This window comes from Tursiops truncatus, chromosome 15, assembly GCF_011762595.2.
Source record: "Tursiops truncatus isolate mTurTru1 chromosome 15, mTurTru1.mat.Y, whole genome shotgun sequence".
In the NCBI taxonomy this organism is placed as follows: domain Eukaryota; kingdom Metazoa; phylum Chordata; class Mammalia; order Artiodactyla; family Delphinidae; genus Tursiops; species Tursiops truncatus.
Window position 1 is genome coordinate 17005762 of NC_047048.1, and position 25040 is coordinate 17030801.

Sequence of the window (25040 nt, forward strand, 5' to 3'; positions counted from 1 at the left end):
TACGCCCTTTGATGGACAGGGCAGTTCTTCGAGGGGCCAGACTGACACCCTGCAGCTGTCTATTATAGATACTCAGAGTTTCTAGAGGACCTAAATTAGTTTCTGATGAAAAAACAGGGGAATCTCCTAAAGGTTTTTTTGTTTGTTTGTTTGTTTTGTTTTTGTTTTTTTCCGGTACGTGGGCCTCTCTCTGTTGTGGCCTCTCCCGTTGCGGAGCACAGGCTCCGGACGTGCAGGCTCAGCAGCCATGGCCTACGGGCCCAGCCTCTCTGCGGCATGTGGGATCTTCCCGGACCGGGGCACGAACCCACGTCCGCTGCATCGGCAGGCGGACTCTCAACCACTGCGCCACCAGGGAAGCCCCCTCCTAAAGGGTTTTGCGATAAGGGAGGGATGATGAATGGGGATCCCTGGGAGAAAGGCGGAATCCTCAGATTTCCCCTTGCTTTCCTTCTGAGGCTGACACAGAGAAGAGCAGTGGGTATGGGAGGTGGGCTGCACTGACCTTGAGGAATGCAGGGGTGGTGATGTTGAGAGACCCAATGGGTGGCTGGTGGAAGGGGAGGCTGGAGGCCCTGAGACGGCGCAGCGTTGGCAGCAGCAAAACTGAGCCCTTGATGTGTAGGAAACCAGTTATCAAGACAGAGACTGGGCAACAGGTACCTGGGAACCAGACCGGGTGCAACTGGAGCAAGGCGGGTGCCCCACTTCTGGTTCTACATGTTACTGCACGGTCTTGATCAGAGGAAGCAGGCAGGAGGCCATTTCTAGAGTGGACGCTGGAGCAGAGAAGACCAGCAGCCTGGCCAGCTGACTCTCCTAGCTCCACACCCCCCTTCCCTTCTCTCCAGATGTGGACGGGACAGATTCTCCAGCTCTGGTTGACATCCACATCAGGTGAGCGCAGCCAGGAGTCCCCAGCTGTGCCTGGAGGAAGTGTGAGCAGAGAGCCTTAATCTAACAGAGAAAGAGCTTGGAAACCAAGTCAGCTAAATGGGGAGATTGGGACTGACATATATACACTAATATGTATAAAATAGATAACTAATGAGAACCTGCTGTGTAGCCCAGGGAACTCTACTCAGTGCTCTGTGGGGACCTAAATGGGAAGGAAATCCAGAAAAGAGGGGATCTATGTATACATATGGCTGATTTCACTTCGCTGTGCAGCAGAAACTAACACAACACGGTAAAGCAACTCTATCCCAATTTAAAAAAAAAAAAAAGTGGGTAGTAAGGATGTTGATAATAGTGATGGCAGTAACGAGGGCAAACCTTTCTTGAGTGCCTGCTATTTCCAGGAGCTGTTCTAAGATATTTTTAATGGGTCGTTTCCTTTAATCTTTGCAACAGGCCTGTGACATGGTACTTACTCTATGAGGCAGACAGGCGAAACACCTTTGCCAAGGTCACTCGGGAACAAGGGTGAATTAACTCTCATGGAAAATCAGCTACTAGGGCATCTGACCCCCCTCTGCTTTTCCATCATCAACTCCAACTAACCTCCTCACACCCCCTCACTCGGCACCTCAAACCTCCTACGGTTTGTGGCGTGCTTCCTACTGCCTCCTGTCTCCACGCCTTTACACGTGCTCTTCCCTCCTCCTGGAATGCTGTTCCCCCTAGTAAACTCTCACTCATCCTCCAAGACCGACTGCAGGCGTTGTTGTATTTTGGTCACTTTCCCTGATGCCAACCTGTGGATGGAATGACTCGCTCTCTTCTTGCCTCCCAGTGATGACCTCTGTGGTGTCTGCATCACAGTGTACAGATAATGCTGTCTCCCAGGCCAGACCACGGGTGGGGCAGGGATCAAGTCTTACTCTTCTCTGCAGCAGCACATGCTCAGGTCCGGATGTCTGGTGGGTGTGGTTTTCTGTCCCCTGCCCACCCTCACCGTGCCACCTCTCTCCTCGTCTCTTGGCAGCCTGGCGTGGGGCTCCTTTACCTGCTGCATGGCAGCCTCTGTCACCACGCTCAACTCCTACACCAAGACGGTCATTGAGTTCCGGCACAAGCGCAAGGTCTTTGAGCAGGGCTACCGGGAGGAGCCGACCTTCATAGACCCTGAGGCCATCAAGTACTTCCGGGAGAGGTCAGTGCACATGGGGTCACCTCTGGCCACCACTGGGAATCAGAAGCCCGAGGCCCGGCCTCAGTGGCCACAGGGCGCCAGTCGAAAACTAGAGTGATCTGACGGAAGTGTTCTGGGGGGTTGCGGGTTGGAAGGGGCAGGCTGGGTGAGGCAGCGTTTGGACCCACTATGTTGGAATTTCTGGGACATTTTAATGTTTTATGGGGCATGAGGTTGCCTTGGGCTTATGTGAACAGAGCCTGAGAAACCAAGAAGGGAATCAAGTTTGAGTGTTTGCCCTTGGGCCCCATGCTTCCTAGAACCAAGATAGGGTCACAGAGAGGCAGAACCAAGGTTTCCTTCTTGGGCTGTGTCACAGCACTGAGTGAAAAAAAAGACTCAGCAGTGGGATCCGTGACGGTTGCTAGAGGAGGAGGGCTCCTCAAGGTCAGGGACCACATCTGATCACCTGAGTCCTTAGAGTCCAGCTGGGAATAGAGAAGATGGCAATAAATAGTAGGTGGATGGATGGATGGATGGACGGTTGAGCGGATGGACAGATGTATGTATGGTTGGGTGGGTGGTTATGTGGATGAATTGATGGATGGATGGATGGATAGATGGATGGATGGATGGATGGATGGATGGATGCATGGGTGGAAGGACAAGCAAATGGTTATCATATTTCCTGGGACCATCTCCTAAATAAACTACCTGTACCCAAATCTTTATCACAGCCTGCTTTGGGGGAGCTGATTGGACATGCCATAATGCCTTTTGGTGGCAGGGAACTGAAAGGTTCTCAGGACTGATGACAGAGTCTGAGGAGGAAAAGGGGGAAGGAGACTGTGGAGCTGGGCAGCACTGAGGAGTTGGACTCTTCGTGGGGCACATGGAAGGGTTTAAGTCAAGAAGTAGCACGGTGGAGGATGGTGGGGGCCACACCAGAACCTCCCTCTGACTGCTGCAGACCCCATCATCTCTCCCTTGCCCCATGAGCCTCCTTTCTGTCTCTTGAACACTACAAGCTCATCCCCACCTCAGGGCCTTTGCACCTGCTGTGCCCCTGCCTGGAGTGCTCACCTGGTTGGCTCACTCAGGTCATGGCTCAGATGTCACGTATTCAGTGAAGCCTTCCTTAATCACTTCATCTAAATTTGTACACCCCCATACACCCTGTCCTAGTCACTCTTTATCATTGCTATTTTTTCATAGCACCTACACAACCTGACATTATTATTATTATTATTATTATTATTATTATTATTATTATTATTTTGCGGTATGCGGGCCTCTCACTGTTGTGGCCTCTCCCGTTGCGGAGCACAGGCTCCGGACGCGCAGGCTCAGCGGCCATGGCTCACGGGCCCAGCTGCTCCGCGGCATGTGGGATCTTCCCAGACCGGGGCACGAACCCGTGTCCCCTGCATCAGCAGGAGGACTCTCAACCACTGTGCCGCCAGGGAAGCCCCTGACATTATTTTATTTGTTTATCTGTTTGGTAGTTTGTAGACCGGGAGCTCCATGATGGAAGGGCTCTGCTGACTTCTTCCCCACTGTATTTTGAGCACCGAGGACTGGGCCAGGCACCTAATAGGTGCTCATTTAACATTTTGGGGGTTAGTTTGGGGTGTGTGTGTGTGTGATTGGCTGAATACTTCTCTTTGGAGACCTCAGCCCTGACTGCCTCGTCCACTTTCAGCTCAAGCCCCACCATCACTGGGCAGGTTCAGCATCCCAGTGCCCCTTCATCAAAGTCCCAGGTCAGTTGTCCAGTCCTGGGCCTGTCAGGTGTGGTCAGGGAGGTCAGGCCAGCCTGGCACACAGGCCCGCCTTGCTCACGGCTGTGGAAAGAGCCCGTCCACTAGGAAGGTGGTGATGACTGGCAGAGCACGGGACCCGTAGTAGGTGCTCAGGAAGTGTTTACAGCAGCTGTGTGGGCAGCCTTGTGTCTAAAGCTGCCCCATGAACACCGCATCTTCTGTCACCTGGGCTGTGGGAGAGCCCGGAGCATCATGGGCTCCCTCGTTCTCCTGAGGCAGAAGACAGGACCTCTTTGTACCTCATCAGCCAGAAGCTGCTGTTCGCTGGTCCTGAACAGCTCAGGCCCCAACGATGTGGGAGAAGATAAATGCTTCCCAGCATATGTGCAGAATATCACTTTACATGTTCATAACTTGAACATTATGCAGAGGTTCATCAAATTTTATTTCCCTTCCTCTCCAAGGAGAACACTTCAGCTTAGCTGGGCTGTTCATTTTTTTTTCTTTCTTTCTTTTTTTTGGTACCTTCTCTGCAAAGAGCTCAGAGCACACAGACAGATGTCTACACAGGTCTGTAGGGACCCAGCAGCAGGGCTGAACTCCTGCAGTGGCCAGAGTCCCTGAAACCATAGCCAGGGACGTGAGGGAAGAGATCCTTGAGCCCCCTGCCCACGTCTCTTACTCCTTGGGGAACAGGGCGTGCTGTGGAGAGAATAGGGGTTTGAGGGCCCCCCTGACCTGAATTTTCCAGTTCTGTCTTCTCACTGCTATGTGACTTGGGGCAAGTCACTGAGCGCCTCTGGGTCGATTTCCGCTGACCTACAGTAGGAGAACCCAGAGCTCTCGTCATCTCGGGAAGGCTCAAATTGGACCCAGGTCACGTGGTAAGCACAGTGCGTGGCACATGGAGGGCATTTCAGGTGTCCCTTCTGCGACTGATACAAAGTACAAAGCTTGAGAATGACCAGCTTAGGATGGAGGGGAAGACAGTGTTGTGGATATTGGGCATCTAAGAAGCACATTAATAACCACAGCAGGGGCTTCCCTGGTGGCGCAGTGGTTGAGAGTCCGCCTGTCGATGCAGGGGACACGGGTTCGGGCCCCGGTCCGGGAAGATCCCACATGCCGCGGAGCGGCTGGGCCCGTGAGCCATGGCCGCTGAGCCTGCGCGTCCGGAGCCTGTGCTCCGCAACGGGAGAGGTCGCAACAGTGAGAGGCCCGCGTACCACAAAAAAAATAAAAATAAAAAATAACCACAGCAAACAGGTGGGTGAGGTGCGAGGTGGGCTGTGAATACGGAAGAGCGCTGTGGGATAAGACGTGCCCTTGGAGAGGGTGCAGGTTTTCCCAGGCGCCCCCCGCCCCCGCCCTTGCCATTCCTATCAGCGGAGAGCCACCCCTGACTGAGGACAAGACGGTGCCCTGTGGAGGCTGATGGAGTAGGAGGGCCCGTACTGCCGCCCACCCCACTGCACCCCGTCCCTGTCCTGCTGGATTTTTCTCTGCAGGAGCCAGTTGTGAGTCTGAAGAGTGATCGGGCAGATCCCGAACCGTTTTCAGAGGTTGTGAAATGTAGTGGTGTGTGGAAGAAAGGTATGGGTGTGTGTGTGTGTGTGTGTGCACGCGCGTATGCATGTGTAGGGGCCAGTGTGCCCCTGTATGTTGGGCTTGTGGGGGAGGGCGAGCCTGCTTCCTCTGAACAAACTTGCCTGTCCCAGCTCTGAGAAACGTCTGGCATTAAACCCTCCCAGCCTCACCCTGCCTATCGTCCCCAAGAAGGGCGTCTTAATCGGGCCTCCCAGGGGAGGGTCGAAAGCTGCAGGACGAAAGGTAAATATCTGCACATCGGGGCTTTCTTGAATGCTTGACGTTCAGATCTCGTTTAACAATGCGGGGAAGGAAATGAGACGCTGTTGGATTGGACTCCAGGGGGAATTCAACTGAGCCAGCATCCCGCTCCCGGGGAAGCTGCCGTGGGTGGGTGGGAGCAAAGGGCCGGGGCCTCCAGGGAGGAGCGCAGCTGCCCTCCCCAGGGTCAGATCACCCCGTCACATGCCCTTGCTCCAGGGCGTGAGGTGCGCGTCCCAGTCTCTGAACCTGTGCACGCACTTTATCTGCCTCCACGCCAGAGCAGTGAGCTTTCTTGGCTTCCGCTCTGTCCCTGACACCTAGAGCCACAGATGCTCAACAAGTTATCAACTATCTGTAGTAATTATATTGTTCGTTATAGTGGTGCAGTCCCCTCTGTTGCAAGCACTGTTCGAGGGCCTTACCTGTACACTCTCACTTAACCCTGTGGAAGCCATGAGGAAATAGACCAGGGCTGGAATGAGCTCTGCAGTTTATTAGTTGTGAGTCCCCAGGTGAGTCACTCACCTCAGAGCCTTCCAGCCTCTTCCATCACCTGCCGGCCCCCCCGCTCTGGTCTAGGGAGTGCAGCAAATCACCCTGGGTGCCGCGATGGGGTCTCCTGGAGGTCACTCCAGGTGGAGGGCTGGGCACCCTGGGAAAGGCAGAGGCTAGAGAAGCCTTCACAGACGAGACCCTCAAGCCAGGTTTTTAAAGGTACGCACAGTGTGCATGGCCAGATGGGCAGTGGGTGGGAGAAGGCGTTCCCAGGCACAGGCAACAGTGCGAGCAAAGGCCAGGACGGGCAACACGCAAGGGTAGTTAGGAAACTCTAAGCAGTTTGGTGTGATTTGAGAGTAGGGTATGGGTGGGAGTTCGGCCTGGCTGTCTCATCTCTCTCGTCCTCCCACAGCATTTGGGGTGGGGGGCGGTGCTGGCGCAGTAGCGGACTGGATGTTACTGGGATGAGAAGGTGGCATGGGGACCATCCCCAAGCCTCCTTCCTGAGTGCCAGGCCTCACGGGGCTCTGGGCAGATGCAGAGAAGCTGCACCCCAACCTGGGGGCGATTGGCTTGGACATAAGTCGTTCTGGCATAGTGGAGGACCACCCCCTCTTTACCCATCCCCATGGCTGGAGCAGAAAGGGCCGTAAGGACCCCACTCCCCACTGGCTCTGCTCTCTCTTCTGTCTGTTGTCACGAACCTTTGGAAGGGCTGGTCTTCACCTCCTCACCTCCCCTCATGGCTCGACCCACTGCAAGCTGCCCTCCACCCCTGACTCCGCTGAACCAGCTCCCAGAGGCCTAGATGATGTGCACACACCCTCCCGCCCAGCTCCCACCAGCCACTCTTCTGGTCTCCAGGCAGCCCTTCCCACCCCCTCCTCCTTGTTCTGTTAAATGGAGATGCTCCCAAAGTCAGTTTTAGGCCCTTCCTCGACATTAGCCTCAGCGGCCACATACGCGCCAGGACTCCTGAATTCTTAGTCCCCTCCTGACCCCCAGCCCCATATCCAGCCGCCTCCCTGATGTTTCCACTCTGGATCTTCAAAGGCATCAAAAATCAACACAGCCAGTACCCACTCATGATGGTCTCCCCCAAACCTGGTCCTATTTCCACACTCCTCCCCAGGGTGGTCCTGCTTGTGCAAGCAGACATCTGCACATCATGTCAGGACACCCCAAATCCAGTGATTTTCCCCTACGGTGGGTCACTTCTCTTTGTCTTCACTCCCGTCATCCTCGTCCAGGGCAGCAGCTCTCACCTCCTATGTGGAGGTGAGATGTAAAGCCCACATCTGTCCTCCCCCAGCAGCCAAAGCCTCTTCACTATGCTAATGTGATCAGGGTGCCTCTACCCTCATCTTTCTGCTAAAACACTGCAGTGCCTCCCCCACAACCTCAGGACAAAGGCCCAGCTCCCCCCCCCCATAACTTATGAGCCTCCCTGTGGACCCGGGCCCCTTCGCCTGCACACAGCTGCCCCTCCCCTGGAAGTTCCCCAGACAGAGTCGTTCTGCTTCCATGCAACCTCAGGATGGCTGTCCTCTCTATCTGGGGTGCCCCCCATTCTTCGCCTTGTTGGTTCTGGGCCTGCAGATCTTACCTCAAGCATCGATTCTTTTTTTTCTTTTTCTTTTAGAATCAATTTTACTTATTTTTGGTTGTGTTGGGTCTTCGTTGCTGCGCACGGGCTTTCTCTAGTTGCGGCGAGCGGGGGCTACTCGTCGTTGCGGTGCGTGGGCTTCTCATTGCAGTGGCCTCTCTTATTGTGGAGCATGGGTTCTAGGTGCGCAGGCTTCAGTAGTTGTGGCACGCAGGCTCAGTAGTTGTGGCTCACGGGCTCTAGAGTGCAGGCTCAGTAGTTGTGGCGCACGGGCTTAGTTGCTCTGCGGCATGTGGGATCTTCCTGGACCAAGGCTCGAACCCATGTCCCCTGCATTGGCAGGCGGATTCTTAACCACTGCGCCACCAAGGAAGTCCTCAAGCATCGATTCTGAACTGGACTGAATTCCCCCGCCCGTCCTCTCTCAGCACTGGCCATGGATGCAAATTCCACAGGGCAGGGATACAGGTCCACTCCCTTCTTTATTCCCAAGTAAGGGATGGATGGAGAGGGTGACAGCAGAGGGGAAGGAGCCTTGTGGGGAGGTCGCTGGTCAGTCTGTTGGCCAAGGTGACCTTTGTCCTCTAGGAGCTGCCACTGGTCTTGCTTGCATGGCCTTTCCCACACTGCTGCCGCCGTGCTGAACAGCACGCTGCTCAGGCACGTTCACCTCTGCTCACCTGGTCTTTTGACTTTTGAGATAAGTCAGGTGTAGAGGTTTTCATGTTGTCAGGGGCCTTTAGACCTGTTGAAGGCGGGCACGGGGTGCAGGGGTAGGGACTCCACTAACGCTAGTGATTGTTTTCCTGAGTAGTAATTTCTAGCCCATGCTGTTCCCAAAATAATCTCAAGGCGCTGATATCTAGAGGCGTCTTTTTAAAACCCAGTAGAGAAACAGGAGGTAGAACTGTCAGCACACACGAAGGTCGGGGGGGCACTGGCACTGTGGCTATTTATCCTCCCTGTATTTTCCAGCCGTTCTGTATCATGATGATCTTACAAAATGGCAAAAGAGAGAGAAAAAAAGAATCTTTTAAAAAACCCGTTTATTTCCGCCGTCTTGGAATGGCACTTCCGCTGGGATCTTATAGAATCTTAATCTCCCACCTGTGGTCATTTATTTGACAAATTTTCTTTTAATTTCATCCTTCATTCCATCATCAGTGCATCATTTAAAAATCATGGTGTTCGGGCTTCCCTGGTGGCGCAGTGGTTGAGAGTCTGCCTGCCGATGCAGGGGACACAGGTCCATGCCCCGGTCCGGGAAGATCCCACATGCCGTGGAGTGGCCGGGCCCGTGAGCCATGGCCGCTGAGCCTGCGCATCCGGAGCCTGTGCTCCGCAACGGGAGAGGCCGCGACAGTGAGAGGCCCGTGTACCGTAAAAAAAAAAAAAAAATCATTGTGTTCTTTGTCCTCTGTGACTGTTTCTTAGCCATTTAACCTCTGAGACGTGTTCGAGCACAGCTCCCTCTTACCTGTCTGTTTCCACTCTCGCTGCTTGAATATTACTTCTCAGGGATGCCTTGCACCTCTCGCGAGGTGCCCAGAAATTAGAGATGGCGCCATGGAAGGTTCAGGGCCCTCCCAAGATTAGCTCGATGACCAACGCTTTGTGAAAGGAAAGCGAAAAGAACAGAGTGGTCCTTGAACTGGAAATGATCCTGCAGGACAGCTGCTCCCTGACCTCCATGTTTTCTCCAAATCTCAGCCCAGTGGAGGCGGGAGGGCTCCGGGTGCCCTCCTTCCCACCGTCACTACTGCGGGCTCTTCGGTGAAGCTCATTTGCAGCTGGGACTGTGGGGAAGGCACTGGAGGCCTGGGCCCACTGGGTGACAGCCCAGGACGTAGAGGGTGACTGGGCTGACCCTTTGCGGAGCCTCACAAGTGCCCAGAGCCCATGGTCCAATGCCTAGTTCCTCAGATGTGGTCTGGGGCCCAACAGCATCGACCCCACCTGGAAACCTGTTAGAATGCAGGCCTTGCCCCAGACCCACTGCCCCAGACCCACTGAACCAGAATCTGCATTTTTAAAAGCTCCTCGGGTGATCTGTGGGCACTGGCACATTTGGGAAACGTTGGGCTAGAGGACAGAGCAGATGCAGCCCGGTTATGGGTCAGGAGGTGGACATGGCCAGTAGAGGCCAGTGGATAAAGAAGGGTTCTACACCTCAGTGCTACTCAAAGTGTGGTCCCTGGACCGGGGCCCATTTGCAAATGTCCATGATGATATAAGGAGAGGAACTGAGACACGTGTTTGGAAACTTTCATAGTGAGTTGATATCGCTGGTACACCCAAGCTTACCTTTTGTGTGTGTGTGTGTGTTTCGTTTTCTAGCAACTCATTTTTATTGTATTTTATTAAAACTTTGGTCCGAGGTAGATTGAAAATTAAGGGGGAAAAACCTAGTCCTTTATCAGATGGTCTGAGAAGCCCACCACGTAGACGGCCGCTTTATACCAGGAAGTGACTGGAGATTTGGGGAACAAGCCAGCCTGGGGCAGCAAGAAAGGGTGTGGCTTTGAGGATGGCGCAGAGAGGGCCACGGCAGCTGGAGCGCGTGCTGGGAGCTGTGTGCTGGGGAGGCCTGGGGCTCCCGCCACAACAGAGGTAAGACCCGGTAGACCTCTTGCCAGTGCCCCAGCTGCTGTGGCCACACTTGGCTCTGGAATTAGATGGGCAGGTGCCGGGGTCTCTCCGTAAGACAAGACATTTGTTCACACCATCAAATCCTCGGAGCCTCCCTGCTCCATCGCTTGCGTCCTTCTCTTCTCTCAGAAAGAGCAAATGCCCAGGCTCAACCCGATTCCAGATGTTGTGGGTCATTGGGGCAGTGACTCTGTGACAGTGTGCTCACACCCCCCGCCGCCATTTGCACACCTGCTGGCTGTTCTGGGAGAGCCCGAGTTGGATGGTGCCCAGCCCCGCTTTCCACTGGGACCTCCTAGTGTAGGTGTACCCATGGTGAGTCTGACAGAGCATCCCTTGCCAGCCGGGAATCTGCAGGTCACAATGGAAACAGGCTTGGGCCCTGTTTCTTTTTCTTTTATTTTTTTTTTTGCGGTACGCGGGCCTCTCACTCTTGTGACCTCTCCCGTTGTGGAGCACAGGCTCCGGACGCGCAGCCTCAGCGGCCATGGCTCACGTGCCCAGCCGCTCCGCGGCATGTGGGATCTTCCCGAACCGGGGCACAAACCCGCATCCCCTGCATCGGCAGGCGGACTCTCAACCACTGCGCCACCAGGGAAGCCTGGGCCTGTTTCTTGATAAACCTGAGTTCAAATCCCTGCCCTGCCACCAGCCAGCTGCCGAGGTGGAGCTGGCCCATGAGAGCAGAGTGTACAGATGCCTTCCTGGTGCCACGTTCAGTGACATCACACATTCAGTGATGTCCAGAGGTGTTTGACACTTTGAAGCCTTTTCTCTGCTTCAGATCAGCCGTGCTGGGAGTCTTCACCCCACAGAGGTCCACAGACACCCCAAAGCAGAGCACCCTCTCTTGTAGAGCTGGTTGTTGATCTTTACCAGCACACCACTAGACTTTGGGCAAGTTACAAAGTTTTCACATCTGTAAAATGGGGATGATGGTAACGATGACGATGGTAGTGCCTCTGTGGTTGGGATACAGGTTTGAATCAGTGTAAATATACTGCAAATAATGAGGTGTAAATATACCGCAAATAATGAGGATTTAAACAATGTACACGTTTATTTCTCTCTCCTGTGAAAGTCTGAGCAGTTACCTCTGTTTCTGTCGCCTTTCCCTAGGGCTCATTCACCTTTCTGCACATCACAGCATCGGTTCACTCAGCCTCTGCTCTGACTCTCCTTGTCCCCAGTTTGGGGAGACTCTTCTCTTCTGGGGCATAAGGCTGTGCTGTGACTCCCTGTGCTTCCCTCTGCCCTGAATCCAGAGGTGTTTCATACTTTGAAGCCTTTTCTCTGCTTCTTGGAAAACATCCCTTTCCTGACGTAACGAGGTCAAAATGATGAGATGAAAGGAAGGGGTGTATGTGGGGGTTTTTGAGGGGAAGCATTGGTTAATATGTTAAAATAATAGCCTTCCGCATCAGGAGCTGGGAGGTGGAGTCACAGAGTGACCGACCGCAAAGGCCCCAGCGATGAGGATGACGACAACGATGATAATAACAGTTATGACAGTAGCAAGTGCAGGCGGTGCTGTAAGAACGCCAAACAGATGGAGCTGGAGCATGTATTCTTCACTGAATCCTTATGACAACCCTAAGCGTGGGTACGTCATTATGCCCATTTATCAGATGAGGAAATCGAGGCTCAGGGATGACAGGGACGTGTCCAGACTCAGAGAGCTAGTACATGGTGGAGCCACCGCTCCACCCGCTCACAGAGGAGACGCTGAGACCCGGCGAGGAAGGTGACACAGCAGGTGCGTGGAGGACCTGAGGGGCCCTGGGCCCCACCCGCTGCCCCTTCTGAGCACTGCTTCACCCCAAGCATCCCCCGCTAACCCTTCAAGGCACTTATTTAGATGCGTGGGTCACCCCTCACACCACCATCAAAAAAAAAAACAAAAAAAACCCTGTCTTCAGAAAGCACATAATATTTCCTGCAGGACGTACTTCGAATTAAAGAAGATAGTCATCTAGTGACAGTTGAGTATTTCCTTTTCTTTCAATACAAAGCTCAGGCTCCCTGGATGAACCTGGGCTGCCTCCCCGGTGGTCTGCTCTTAGCCTTGGCTTCCTTTCCTCAACTCCCTGCCTCCCTACCTACCCCACTCTCCCTTCCCTCCCTTCTGACATTCTTTGGGATACTTTGTGCCATCGCTGTGCTAGGCCCAGAGACTACAAGTGGAGAAGGAGATAAACTCCATCCTTCTTCTCTCTGAGTTTAAAATGTTTGTGGGGAGACCAGTGATTAAACAGATTGAAAACCAGTAGTAGTGCTACTCTGTTCTGAGCCCTCCCTCCGTGCCAGGTCCTGGGCTTCTGACCTCACAACAACCAGTGGGGCAGTGGTAGCTGTCCTACAGTCATTCCTACCACCACTGTCCTGCCCATGGCCACGTAGAAAACTCTGGATCACAGAGATTCAGAGCGGGTGAGCTGTCCATTCATAACAGAGCTGGGCTCAGCCATGATCCTGCCTCACTGCAGGGCCCAAGGTCTCAGTTGTGCCCAAAGCATCCTCTTGTCCTCACGTGTTTTCTGCCAGGAAGCACGGGGGTTAGGGGGACAAAGGGTCACAGGCGTTGCCGTAACCGAGCGTTAGCCACTCACCAGACAGCTGCCAGGACCCTGCAGGCCGTTTATTTTCATTGGCGAACCTGGTGGAGAGGGCTGCATTTGTGCAAGGAACCAGCTCTTCCCAGAATGGCCACGCAGCACAGCAGAAAGACAGGTAGACCTGGGCTGGATCCCAGCTCCCTCTCTGATGCAGCTCCAGCATCGCTTCCTCCTGTGCAGCCTCTGCTGGTCCCGACACAAGTGAATCTCAACCCTGGCTGTACACTGTGATCACCGGGCAACTTGAAACTCCCCTGGTGACTTCAGGGGGCCTCCACACGGAGAACCACTGGCTAGACCAGAGGTTAAATCTACTATCTCCCGGAAGCCAAGTCCAGGCCACCACCTGCTGTACATAACCATCTATTAAACAATGTGCCCTGGGCTTCCCTGGTGGCGCAGTGGTTGAGAGTCCGCCTGCTGATGCAGGGGACACGGGTTCGTGCCCCGGTCCGGGAAGATCCCACATGCCGCGGAGCGGCTGGGCCCATGAGCCATGGCCGCTGAGCCTGCGCGTCCGGAGCCTGTGCTCCGCAACAGGAGAGGCCACAATGGTGAGAGGCCCGCGTACTGCAAAAAAAAAAAACAAACAAAAAACCCCAATGTGCCCGTTTGTTTGCATATTGTCTGTGGCTGCTTTTCAACTGCAAAAAAAAAAAAAAAAAAATCAGATTACAAAAAAATCTGTTTAATTTGAGGCTATTTATGTAAAAAAAAGTATTAATTCTGAAACCCTAAACTACTATCTGTGGTGATCTCCCTTCATGGAGGTTTAATTATAGGGGGACTTTTGCTCTGTCTATAGGGTTGGATTTTTTTTTTTTTTTTTTTTTTCCGGTACGCGGGCCTCTCACTCTTGTGGCCTCTCCCGTTGCGGAGCACAGGCTCCGGACATGCAGGCTCAGCGGCCATGGCTCAGGGCCCAGCCGCTCCGCGGCATGTGGGATCCTCCCGGACTGGGGCACGAACCCGTGTCCCCTGCATCGGCAGGTGGACTCTCAACCACTGCACCACCAGGGAAGCCCATAGAGTTGGAAATTTTTAAACAAGCCTGTGGTATAAGGAAACTAACAAGAATGTTTCCACTAAAAAACAAAAATCAAAAAAACAACCAACCAAACAAACAAAAATACATCTTCCCTTATACTGAACCTCCCTTGAACCTTCCTATAGCGTCAGTTATCTATAGGATATCTGCCTTCCTATAGCATCTACACTCAGGCCTTTGTTCTGCCATCTGAGGCTTCCTAGGCCACAGAAGGTCCTTGTTAATAAGATCTGTGTTCAGGGTTTGTCTCCCGGGAAGCACAGGCCTATAGCCCCTGGTACAGACATTATCGTAGGCAATCCCGAAGTGTGTTATTTAATGCATGGGATTTTCTAACTCGTGTGCATGCTTGACTTCCTACTTGACTAGAAGCTCTTTGAGGGCAGAGACTATGAAGTAGACATTTCCACCCTCTACAGCATCTGGTACAAACTACACAGAGCAGGGCCTCAGGAAATCCCTGCTGAATGTGTGAATGAACAATGTTAGGAGACCCAAATTATCATTGCATGAGTATTTCTTTCCCTTCTACTGGGGACACTTCTGGCATTGCTTGCTTGTCAGTCACTGCCTGCCCCACGTCTCCTCTAGCCCCAAGCTTCTGGACACAGCTATGCAACTAGGAATAAGAGGTGATGGGAAGAGTCAGAAAACAGGGGTGGGGCATTTGCTTTGGAAAGAATTGAGACATCCTTGCGTGAGAGAAAAGAGGAGAGCAGTGGAAAGAAGAGGAGGGTGGGGAAGAGGGAAGACTCCATGCTGGGGGCACTGGAGAGAGTGTAGGGGGCCCTGAAAGTGAGATGTGAGATGAGAGAGGTTCTAGGACAGCTGCAAGGCAAGTAAAAGCAAAGCAAGGAATAGAGGGCCGATGTCAAGGTGCAGGGCCACAGATAAGGAATTGGGGGTGCTTTCGGTGTTCTTTAGGACATACAGTAATGGTTGGAATTGTTTCTACGTTGGAGGCCTAGGTTATGTTTGTCTAAAGATGAGGCACATGTGGACCGGACCTCGTAGAGCTCTGGAATGTATTTGGGTTACACGTGGATGAGTGCCATGTGGGACTGTGGCCCTGCCCATTCTCTGGCTCAGTCATCGGTGGGATGGGGGTGAGGATGGGATGTGTTGGAGAATCTGCAGCTGCTTCCACTCTGACGCTTCCTCTGCTCTGTGCTTGTCATCCCATCCCCGGCCAGGCCAGTAGAGACAGCTCCCTCTGGAACTGCAGTGATCTTGAGATGCCAGAGGAGAAATGCTCACAGTTGTTGGTGGGAAAGAGAGCTGTGGCAGAGGTCAGAAGACCAGGGCTTTGTTTCTATGTAGAAATGACTTTAGGGAATATTTTGATTTAGTTAAAGAAAGTGTCGCAGCGAATAAAAGTCCTTTGCCCCCAAATCAGGAAATAGGGGTAAGTTCAAAAAGAAGGTTCTAGATTTAATCTGCTATATTCTCATTATCTGGGGTTAATCACCACTAACCCTTTGGTATATGTTCTGACAAGTAATGTTTTGTGCATATTCGTGTGTAATTTTTAAGCAAATCAAACTGTACACATTCTCGTGTCATATGCTATTTGCATGTGATTGAACATCTTTTTGTGAGAGCACGTAGGTTTGCATCCCTATTCCGCCTCTAATTTATCAGCTGCATGGCACCTGATTGGTCACATCACCTTTCAATACCTCAGTTTCTTCATCAATAAAATGGAAAGATAACGATGCCCATCTCACAGGGCCGTGGGAAGGATCCCGTGGGACGATGGGCCACGTTGCTTCGCAAAATGTTCCCCAGAGGGGCGGGGCTGCACTTTTCCAGGTCCCGGGTCTCTGCCAGCTCAGCCTGCTTTTTCTTACACTGGCTTTTGGCTTCTTTTCTTTCCAGGATGGAGAAGGGGGATGGGCATGAGGAGGACTTTCGCTTGGATTGCCACCACGAGAGATACCCTGCCCGTAAGTGGCCTCACCTGCAGGAGCCAGTGCTGCAGATTCGTGAGCTGTCTGAGAAGAGAGGACCCCGGAGATGGGCCAGGCCAACCTCTCCCTGCCCCCCTGCATTCTCCCCCAGACACATACTGCAGATGGCGAAACTGAGGCTGGGGTCTTAGCAGAGCAAGTCTTCCGCACGTGGCAGCCACGGCCCTTGCAATGGGGTCGGAATGCTAAGGGAGCAAGAGGGACATGGGGGTGCCTTAAAGACAGGCAGGCGAACCACAGCTCCATCCAGGCCGGGGTTAGCCATTGGCTGGAAGGGACAACGGCTCCGGGGCAGAGCTAGCCGAGCCAGGGAGGTGATAGCTCACAAGATCTGTCTGAGCAGTGGATACTGGTGGCAGCTCAGAATGCACTGACTTCATATGCCTCACTGTGGGGGTCAGAATCTAGGGCTCCTATTCAGAAAACAAATGTCTGGACCAGAAAGCAAAGGGGAGGTCAAAGGAGAGAAAGGCCTTGCTCTGCACAGAAAAGAAAGAAGCTGAGACTAAAGTGGCAGGATCTCATCCGAGCCTGCTGAATGCCCACCCCGTGCTCCCTGCCCACCCCGCTCTGTACTAAGGGCTTTTTATGCCTGATCTCCTGTTCTTGCTGACCGCCAACCCCTACAGCCGGGATTACTAACCACACTTTGCAGAAATGAGGGCTCAGAGAGGTGGAGCAACTTGCCTAAGGTCACACAGCTTAGCTACTCAGTGGCAGAGCCCTTAGAGCAGGTGCTGTCTGTGCCCTGCCTGTATCTCTCAGATCTTTTAGGAAGCTACGAGGCCTCCCAGCTGCCAGTATCTGCATCTCTGTGCCTGGGGGCTTGCCCCGCCTCCACCCACAGAAGGCAGGTATATAGATACCCCGGCTCCCTCGCCCCTTGAGTGGTATCACCCCGAGGTGTGTGATTTGCAGGATTAGCCAGGTTTACCAGGTCTAGCAGCTGCCTGGGTTGGCCGCCTTCCCTCCCCTGGGCCATGTCCCCGCCTCTGTCAAGTTTCCCTGCATCTTTGTAGTGTCACCCCTTTGCTCCAATTCCTATCTCAGGGTTTGCCTCTGGGGAATCTGAACTAAGACAGCAGAGATTTAAACTCAGATTTGTCTGCCCCCAACCCCTGGGATCCTAGTAACAGAGTGAGAAATGGCTCTGCTGAGAGGAGAAGATGGAGGCGGGTGAAGGAGCCTGGGAGGAGGCCCGGCTGGAGAGGAGGAGAGGGTCTGGTCTTCACGCTGAGGGAAGAGGCTCCTGTAGGAGACACCAGCCCAGGAAGATGTCCAGAATGCTAACTGCCTACCCGAGGAACTGGGGTGGACGCTGGGCCCACAGACTGTGGCTTCATGGCAGGTGTCAGGGTGGGGGGCTTCCTGGAGGAAGGGGTCAGGAGCCAGGGCATGGAGGAGGCTGGGGAGCACCTGCCTCAGGGATAACAGAAGAGAGCAGGAATCCACCAGAGGGGTTCAGGAAGCACATGGTAGGGACACAGGCTGAGAGCCCTGGCATGTTCCAGAGGGCCACCGGCTCCCCTGCTTGGGCCGGAGCCCCCTGAGGCCCCTGCAGAGTGGGCAGGAAGCCCTGGGTGGAAAGAGGTCGTGGGGGCAGCTAGGGAGCTGGGAGGAGGAAAGGCCAGATCCCTGAGGACTGACGATGGAAGAAAGAGTCCAGAGAGCAAATCTGGCCCTGAAAGCGAGCCCTGGGATGGAAAGTGAGGACAGCCAGTGTCGGCGGAGCCGCAGAAGCCCTGCACCCCCAACCCAGCCCCTCACCTCTGTCCTGGCGTCCATTTCACCTCCCAGGCATCACATGCATTCCCCAGGTCAACAGCCTGCAGAGAATTCCACCTTTCATGCCCTCGGCAAATACTGAGCTGTGCAGACCCTCTGTGTCGGCACTGGAGAGGCAGCCGGGAGCCAGAGCAGGCAAAGCTCCTGCCTTGTGGGGTGGGAGTCCAGAGGGAGGGAGAATCAGGAAAGAAGTGAACTCAGAAACAAGCATGGTGATCTCAAGTGCTAAGGAACGCGATGATAAAGAGGGATCGGGGGAGGCCTCCTTAGAGCCACCTCTTTGAGGGGCCGCTGGAGCTGGGGCCTAAGGAAATAGATGGAGTCAGTCAAACAAAGAGCCTTCCAGGCAGAGGGGCCTGCAGGTGCCAAGTCTCCACAGCAGCCAGCACTGGAGGCCACGTGGCCGGAGCAGGGAAGCGATGGGGGTTGGGGATTGGGATGCGGGAGGAGACGGGGCTGGGGTGCCCAGGAGGCAGGACCATGGGAAGGAGCTGGCTCTGCAGTGGGGGGAGGGGCATTGTGAGTGCGGAAGAGACTTGCCCAGATTATTTATCTGTATCTGTATCTATAGCTGTGTCTATATCTGTGTCTACATCATCTTTACCTATATCCGCATCTATCCATCCCTCCTTCCATCCATCTGCAATGTGGGAAAAGGATGGGAGGGGAGGAAGAGTAGAGGCCAGCAGACCAGCTTAGATGCTGTCCCCTCATCTCCCGGAGTGACGGTGGCCTGACCTATGGCAACAGAGATAAAAGTGGGAGGATACAAGACGACAAGAAGAGTCGTCTGAGTGCTTTGTGCTCCTGTGGAAGCAGATCCCGAGATAAGGACCCAACAGCAAGCACCTTATTTGGGTGATCCTGGAAAATACAATAGGTGCCGGGGAGGCGGACTAAGCAGGGAAAGGCAGGCAGGTGGAAGCCGTGCTCCAGGCTGGTTATCACTGTAGGCCCTGCTGGGTGACCTGGGGAGCCAGTGCAGAGCACACGGTCTGAGTTATCCCCCCCGGGCATGACAGTAGCTCTCCTCAGGCGTTGTTCGAAGGCTGCTGGGGTAGGGTGGGGTGCATGAATTCTCCTGGGGTGGGTGGAGAAAGCTCTGGCGCCGTAGGAGGTCAGCAGCCTGCTCCGCTGGGAGGGAGGGCGCACCCACAGCCTCAGCTTGTGTGACTTGAGGTGACGGATGGAGGCGGCCAGGAACCTAAGATACGCACAGAACTTTCAGGCCAGCAGTCAAGGGCCAGATGTCACCCACTGATGGACCTGGAGAGGACGAGTTTGAGGGGCGTGTAGGGTTGAGGACAGAGACAGTTGAAGCTGGGGGACTTTTGAGACCGTCGAGGGAGATTGTGTGGGGTGGGGAGAGATGGAGAAGCCATGAGGTCCTAACACCCTGGGGCTCAAAGAGAAGCATGGAAGCCGGTGGGGAAGGGCCTGTGGCCCCCACAGGTTTTCCAGGTCCCAGCCTCTCGGGGAAGAAGGAACCTCAGAGTCCCCAGCACCTCTGCCATGTGTGCCTTTCGTCAGGTAGCCGAGTTATCCGGATGGCTGTCTTTCCCTGGGGACCAGCGGAGGCGCTGGGGTCTCAGAGTCACAACAGTGAGGAAGAGGTAGACCCCATCTGCTGTCGGAGCTGACGGGGAGGCACCCGAATGTGGGCTGGGCACACCCCATCTGCCAGACCCCAGGCAGCGTTTGGGGATGCAGGGCCCAGCCACCTGTGGACTGGGTCCTCACATGGTTCATGGGCTGGAGAGCAGCCTGATCGTCTAGGGAAAGGACACCGTCTCCAGAATGCGGCCTCTTAGCTGCTAGTGGGATTTTGGCCAAGAAAATGTTTTGGAAAGTCCTGGACAAGTTTTGCAATATTTCTCTACTGAGCAACTGCTCAGATCTGGTTGGTGTACTGACTTGCCAGCAGGACGCACGGGTGGGGGGAGGAGTGCCAGGGAGCCTGCGTTATTAAGCACTTACTGTGTGCAGGTCCCGCTCAGCACTTCACAGCCGTCTCATCTGATGGCTGGCACAGCCCTGGGAAGGAGGGTTGAGTGTTGTTATTGTGTAGACTGAGAGGCTGAGGCTCTGAGACGCAGATTGACTTTGTTGAGATCTCTGGTCCCCCGGGGAAGTACAACTCAGCTTGGCGTGTAGATCTCTCCCATTATCCTGGAACCAGGCCGTTCCTGCTCTGGCCCCCAAACTCTCCACCTCATTTCTTCCCACTCTCCCCTCCTTCATTCTGCTCCAGCCACCCTGGCCTTTCTCTTTCTTGAACATACAGAACTCATTCACTCCACAGAATCTCTGCACGTGCTCTTGTCTCCACCTGAAAAGCTCTCCCTCTAAATCTTTGCATGGCTGGCTTTGTCTCCTCTTTTTTTTAAAAAAAAGAATTTATTTATTTATTTTTGGCTGTGTTGGGTCTTTGTTGCTGCACATGGGCTTTCTCTAGTTGTGGAGAGCAGGGGCTACTCTTCATGGCGGTGCGCGGGCTTCTCATTGTGGTGGCTTCTCTTGTTGCGGAGCATGGGCTCTAGGCACATGGGCTTCAGTAGTTGTGGCGCGTGGGCTTCAGTAGTTGTGGCTCGCGGGCTTAGTTGCTCCATGGCATGTGGGGTCTTCCCGGACCAGGGCTCGAACCCGCGTCCCCTGCATTGGCAGGCGGATTCTTAACCACTGCGCCACCAGGGAAGTCCCTTGTATCCTCTTTAAGCTTCTCCTCAGAGAAGCTCCCCTAACCTGCACCAGCTTCCCCAGTCGACCTCATATCACTGTGTTTTCTTTTCTTCATCGTATCTGTACCTCTCTGACATTATACTTACATACCTGGTTTTTGTTTTGCTGCCTTTCTCCGCTGGGTTCCATGAGATTAGGCACCCTGTCTTTTGTTTTGTTCACGCCTGTATCCTGAGAGCCTAAAGCAGTGGGTGGCACACAGTAGGTGCTGAATTGCCTCTCTAAACTTCTCATTTTCTCCCACCATATCCCACCCGAGAAGCCACTTTTACATAAACAGTTACATGAACTTTTGGTTATCTTAACTGTTCCAAAAGTTGCTATTTTTTCTTGGGCTGCTGTGATATAGATTCTGCCACATTTTTTTCTTTTTTCTTCCTGAGGAAGGAGTTTGCCTTTGAAAGCTGCCTTTGGGGCTTTGCAGTGCCACCAGCTAGCTCGGGGGCACATCAGATGTGGCATTTAATGGAGGCGGTGCTGCCGCATGGTCCAGGTGTCTGCATCTTCCTTTTAGGGACAGCTGGGGTTTGCGGCTGATTGCAGCTGTCCAGTTCAATGCCCGAGACAAGCTTTTGATTTTGCCAGGTGCGTCTGTGAGGCTGGGCTGAGTGAAAGGCTGTCACTCGCCGGGTATAGAGGTGGCTTCTGGGCGCTCCATCTAGACGAGTCTGTGCCACCGCTGCCCTTGAAATAGCAGAGGGAATTTCAAGGAAGACTTTTCTGGGCTCAGAGCAACTTGGCATTTTTATTAGATCAAAATCAAATCCAATATAGTACTGCTTGAGTCTGCTTCCTTTATTAAAATGGAAACAGACAATATTTCTGAAATAAATATCAATGCCAACTTGCTGGACACACAGACAGCCATGCAGCTTGGAGATAACTGAGACCCTGGCACTGGGGTAGAGAGAGCTGAGCCAGCGTCAGCATCGGAATCCCCTGGAAGCCTCCCTGAAGCACAGATTGCTCGGTCCCACCCCAGAGTTTCTGGCTGAGGAGATCAGGGTGGGGCCTGGGGTTCTGCATTTCCAGAGACTCTGCTTCTGCTGCTCCACAGACCACATTCTGAACTGCACTTGTCCCTGGGCTGCTGCCAGGAGGGAGTCTGCATTTTGTCATCTGTTTGGGCTCTCCAGCAACTTCTGGATGGAAACTGCTGCTTTTAGGGCCGATTCTCTTCCCATCCATCTTCCTAAGACACAAAATCATGTCTTCTCCACCCCCTCCCAGCCCCAAACCTTCCTGTGAGAGCATCCCTGGTGGGTGTCAGGTCCTGTGCCAACCCTCCTGGACATTCCCCGGGAAGCCTTCCCCAGCCATCCCATTCGTGCTTCCGCTTTCTTTCAGTCACTCATCACTCTTGGAATCCTCCTTTGCGAACTCTCTCCCCGCTGGGATGGAAATGTCACGAGGACCAGGACCTTGTCACCACATTTGTGTGGCAGTCCCAGTGCCTAGCACGGGCTTGGGCCTCAGTACCTTTCCAGTGAACGGTTGAGCTCCCTTTGTCTCCATGGGGCAGTTTCTCTGAGGACTGTTTCCGTTTTACAGGTGAAGTGCCTTGGATTCCGAGCAACAGTGTCATTTTTCTTCGCTTAGAAGTCTGGGCGACTCTAAGCTCAAAGCTGCGTCATTGTTCTTTATGCCCATTTGTGCCCAAGGCAGTGTTGCTGCGATCATCCCCGATCCTAAGAAACACTTGGGGCCAGTTGTTAAAATACAGATTTCCCTGGAGATTCCAATTCCTTGGTTTGCGGCAGGCCAGGAATTGGCTTCAGGTAAGTCTGATGATACAGCAGAAACCCCAGGTGCAGGATAAGCCCTGTACCCCCAGGGGCCTGCCGGGCCGTTTACACCTGGCACCCAGCGTCTTTGCAGCTGCAGCCTTGCACTCCTCACCCCTCCAGCCCCGTGTACTGGGCTTTCCAGCCTCACAGACCATCTTGCTTTCCTCCAACCACCAACATCATGAGCTTTTCACACCTCCTGAGAACCTCATCTCCCTGCCAAGAACCTATTTCACACCCTGTTCCTTCTGCCTGAAATGACCTGCTCCCTGCCTCCCTTTGGCAAAAAACAAAAAAACAAAAAAACAAACCCTAGCAGTGGAATTGTGAGCTTCACAGTGCTTTCCAAGTCTAGCTCAGATTCTAGCAATAGTAACCAGTCCCCTCTCCAGCCCCTAGCGGCGGTGGTGTGTTCACCTCTGCATTTCCCTTCCCTGGCGCTGGAGTAGATGAGGGAGAATTTTATAGTGGTTACAAGTCCAGCCTGTGGAGTGAGGCTGCCTAGGTTCAAATCCCAGCAGTAAGACCCTGGACAAGTCACTTAACCTGTCTGAGCCTGAGTTTCCTCATCCGTGTAACGGGCATAGTAATGGCACCTAACTCCCATTTCTGAGGATTAAATGAGCCAGTGAACACGAGGCACAGTGAATGGCTCCTGACACAGTGAGAGCTGGAGGCATGTTTGCTCTTGTCATCTCTTCCCCTCACTAGACTGTGAGCACCCAGAGGACAGGTCTGCATCTGACTCCTGTCTGCAGACCCAGCACCCAGATGGAGGCGGACACACAGTAGGTGCTCAACAAATGAGGAAATGAAGGAATCAGTGGCTCTGGGGAGAGGTGGCAGGTTCAATGGACTCAGCCTGATCCCGAGTGTGGGAAAGAGATGGAGAGAATGTTATGGCCCAGGAAGGAGTCCCCAGCAGATGGACTCTAGTGAAGAGAGGGATGAGACCCCCATTCGATCTCCTAGGAGAGAACCCATCCCCAAGGTAAACCAGAAAACCCAACCTTCCCCTCCACATGGATCCCACACAAATCCTTCCCAAATCCTCCATCGTATTCATTCAACAAATCTACTCTCTCAGCATTGTGTGTGGAATTGTGCTGGGTGCCAGGGACACAGCGATGAATAAAAGCAGAGCTAGCCTGTGTCCTCATGTTACATACAGCCTAGAAGAGGAAAACGGGAGGAAACAAGTAAACATATTACCAAATATGATGGAGTTTCTGAAGCGTCCTCAACGTGCAGATTTACAGAGCAGGGTTGACTTGGAGAGGCAGTCAGGGCGGCAATGGAAGAGGGATGACGGTGTCACTAGCTGGAAGGGTCTCCAAAGCCAGACATCTCCGTGCCAACCTTGATTCCTCTCCCCATCTCTCCCCACATCCCAAGTCTTTCTAGAGATAAGAGTTCAAGGTTGGGCAGCCAGACAGTAGGCTCTGGATGGGCCCATGAGTCCTGGAGAGAGTTCTTCAGTACCTTGGACAGCTGGTGGAGAGGGTCCATCTGGCTCTTCTGTGATAGGCTGAGCTCCTCTGGGGTCAAGAACGTCAATACCAGCCGCCTGCCCACCCTCACTAATTCCCCTACTGGCTTTGGAGCACCTTGGACAAGTCACTTCCCCTGTGATCACCCCCATTTCTCTGCACATCTGTGATGCCGCTCTTGGTCTTGAAGGACCCTTCCAACCCACTGAATCCATTCTGGAACAGTGGATGTGATTTCACACAATTCAGCAGAGCTGAGAGCTGATCTCCCGGGATCTTGGTGCCTTGGAGAGAGTTTGAGACAGTGATTTCCCACTGAGGGATTGAGATGTTAGGACTGGAAGAGGCTGAATGTTAAAAAACTTCATGTTTGATATTTGGACCAAAAATGGAAGATAAATCACATCTTCTGAGAACCTCCTATGGGCTGAATACTCTGCTAAGCCTGGGAGGTTCCCAGGGAATTTGAAGCACAGTACTTGCTGCCAACCCTCTGAGTGAGACCTTGGATAGATCTCTTCCCACCTCTGGGCCTTGGCCACCTCATCTGTGAAGAGAGGTGATTGAACCCAAACCCCCTCTGTACTGGCATTTTTAAATTTTCACATCTCTCTGATGTCACATAATGAAAGGCTTCTAGCAGGGGGCCTGCAGGGTCTGCTGACTCCTTTGTAACTAACATCCATTTGCGGGCCCAGAGAGGTGAAGCTACTTGTCAAAAGTCACACAGCTTTAAAAAAAAAATAGGTTCACTCAGCTTGTCAGTGGTGGAGCCTGGATTTGAACCTTTGACTATCAGACTCCAAGTACAGTTCCCTGCCCTGAGTCTGTACCCAAAGGAGGAGAGGCTAGCAAAGAGACTCTCAAACGTACAGAATCTCAGGGAAGGTGGGCCGAGCACATGCCTCCAGCTCAGGGATCGCTCCTTCTCCTCCCGCATGGTTTCTTCATTTGTTACAAAAAGTCAGCTCAGGACATGCTCTGTGCCCAGCCAGGTGCTGGGGGCTGTGGGCTCCGGGATGAATCAGACCCAGTCCCTGACGGCACTGAGTCCCCAGGTTAGTTGGGGAGACCCCGGAGCCATGGGACAAAGACGCCGGCCGGGAAGTAGTCAGAGGTCAGAAATGGCCTCCTGTGGGCTGAGTCGAGCCTGAGAGATGCTGTT

At 53.5% G+C, this 25040-nt stretch overlaps 1 protein-coding gene across 1 annotated transcript in view; it reads left to right on the forward strand.

Annotated features, from left to right (window-relative positions):
- The window catches only part of GSG1L (GSG1 like), a 218095-nt gene that overhangs the window by 189760 nt on the left and 3295 nt on the right, over window positions 1–25040 (forward strand). The window contains exons 5-6 of the mRNA XM_033840695.2: window positions 1928–2095; window positions 15983–16050. Of these exons, the coding sequence (XP_033696586.2) occupies window positions 1928–2095; window positions 15983–16050 (236 nt within the window). The remainder of the gene's footprint in view (window positions 1–1927; window positions 2096–15982; window positions 16051–25040) is intronic.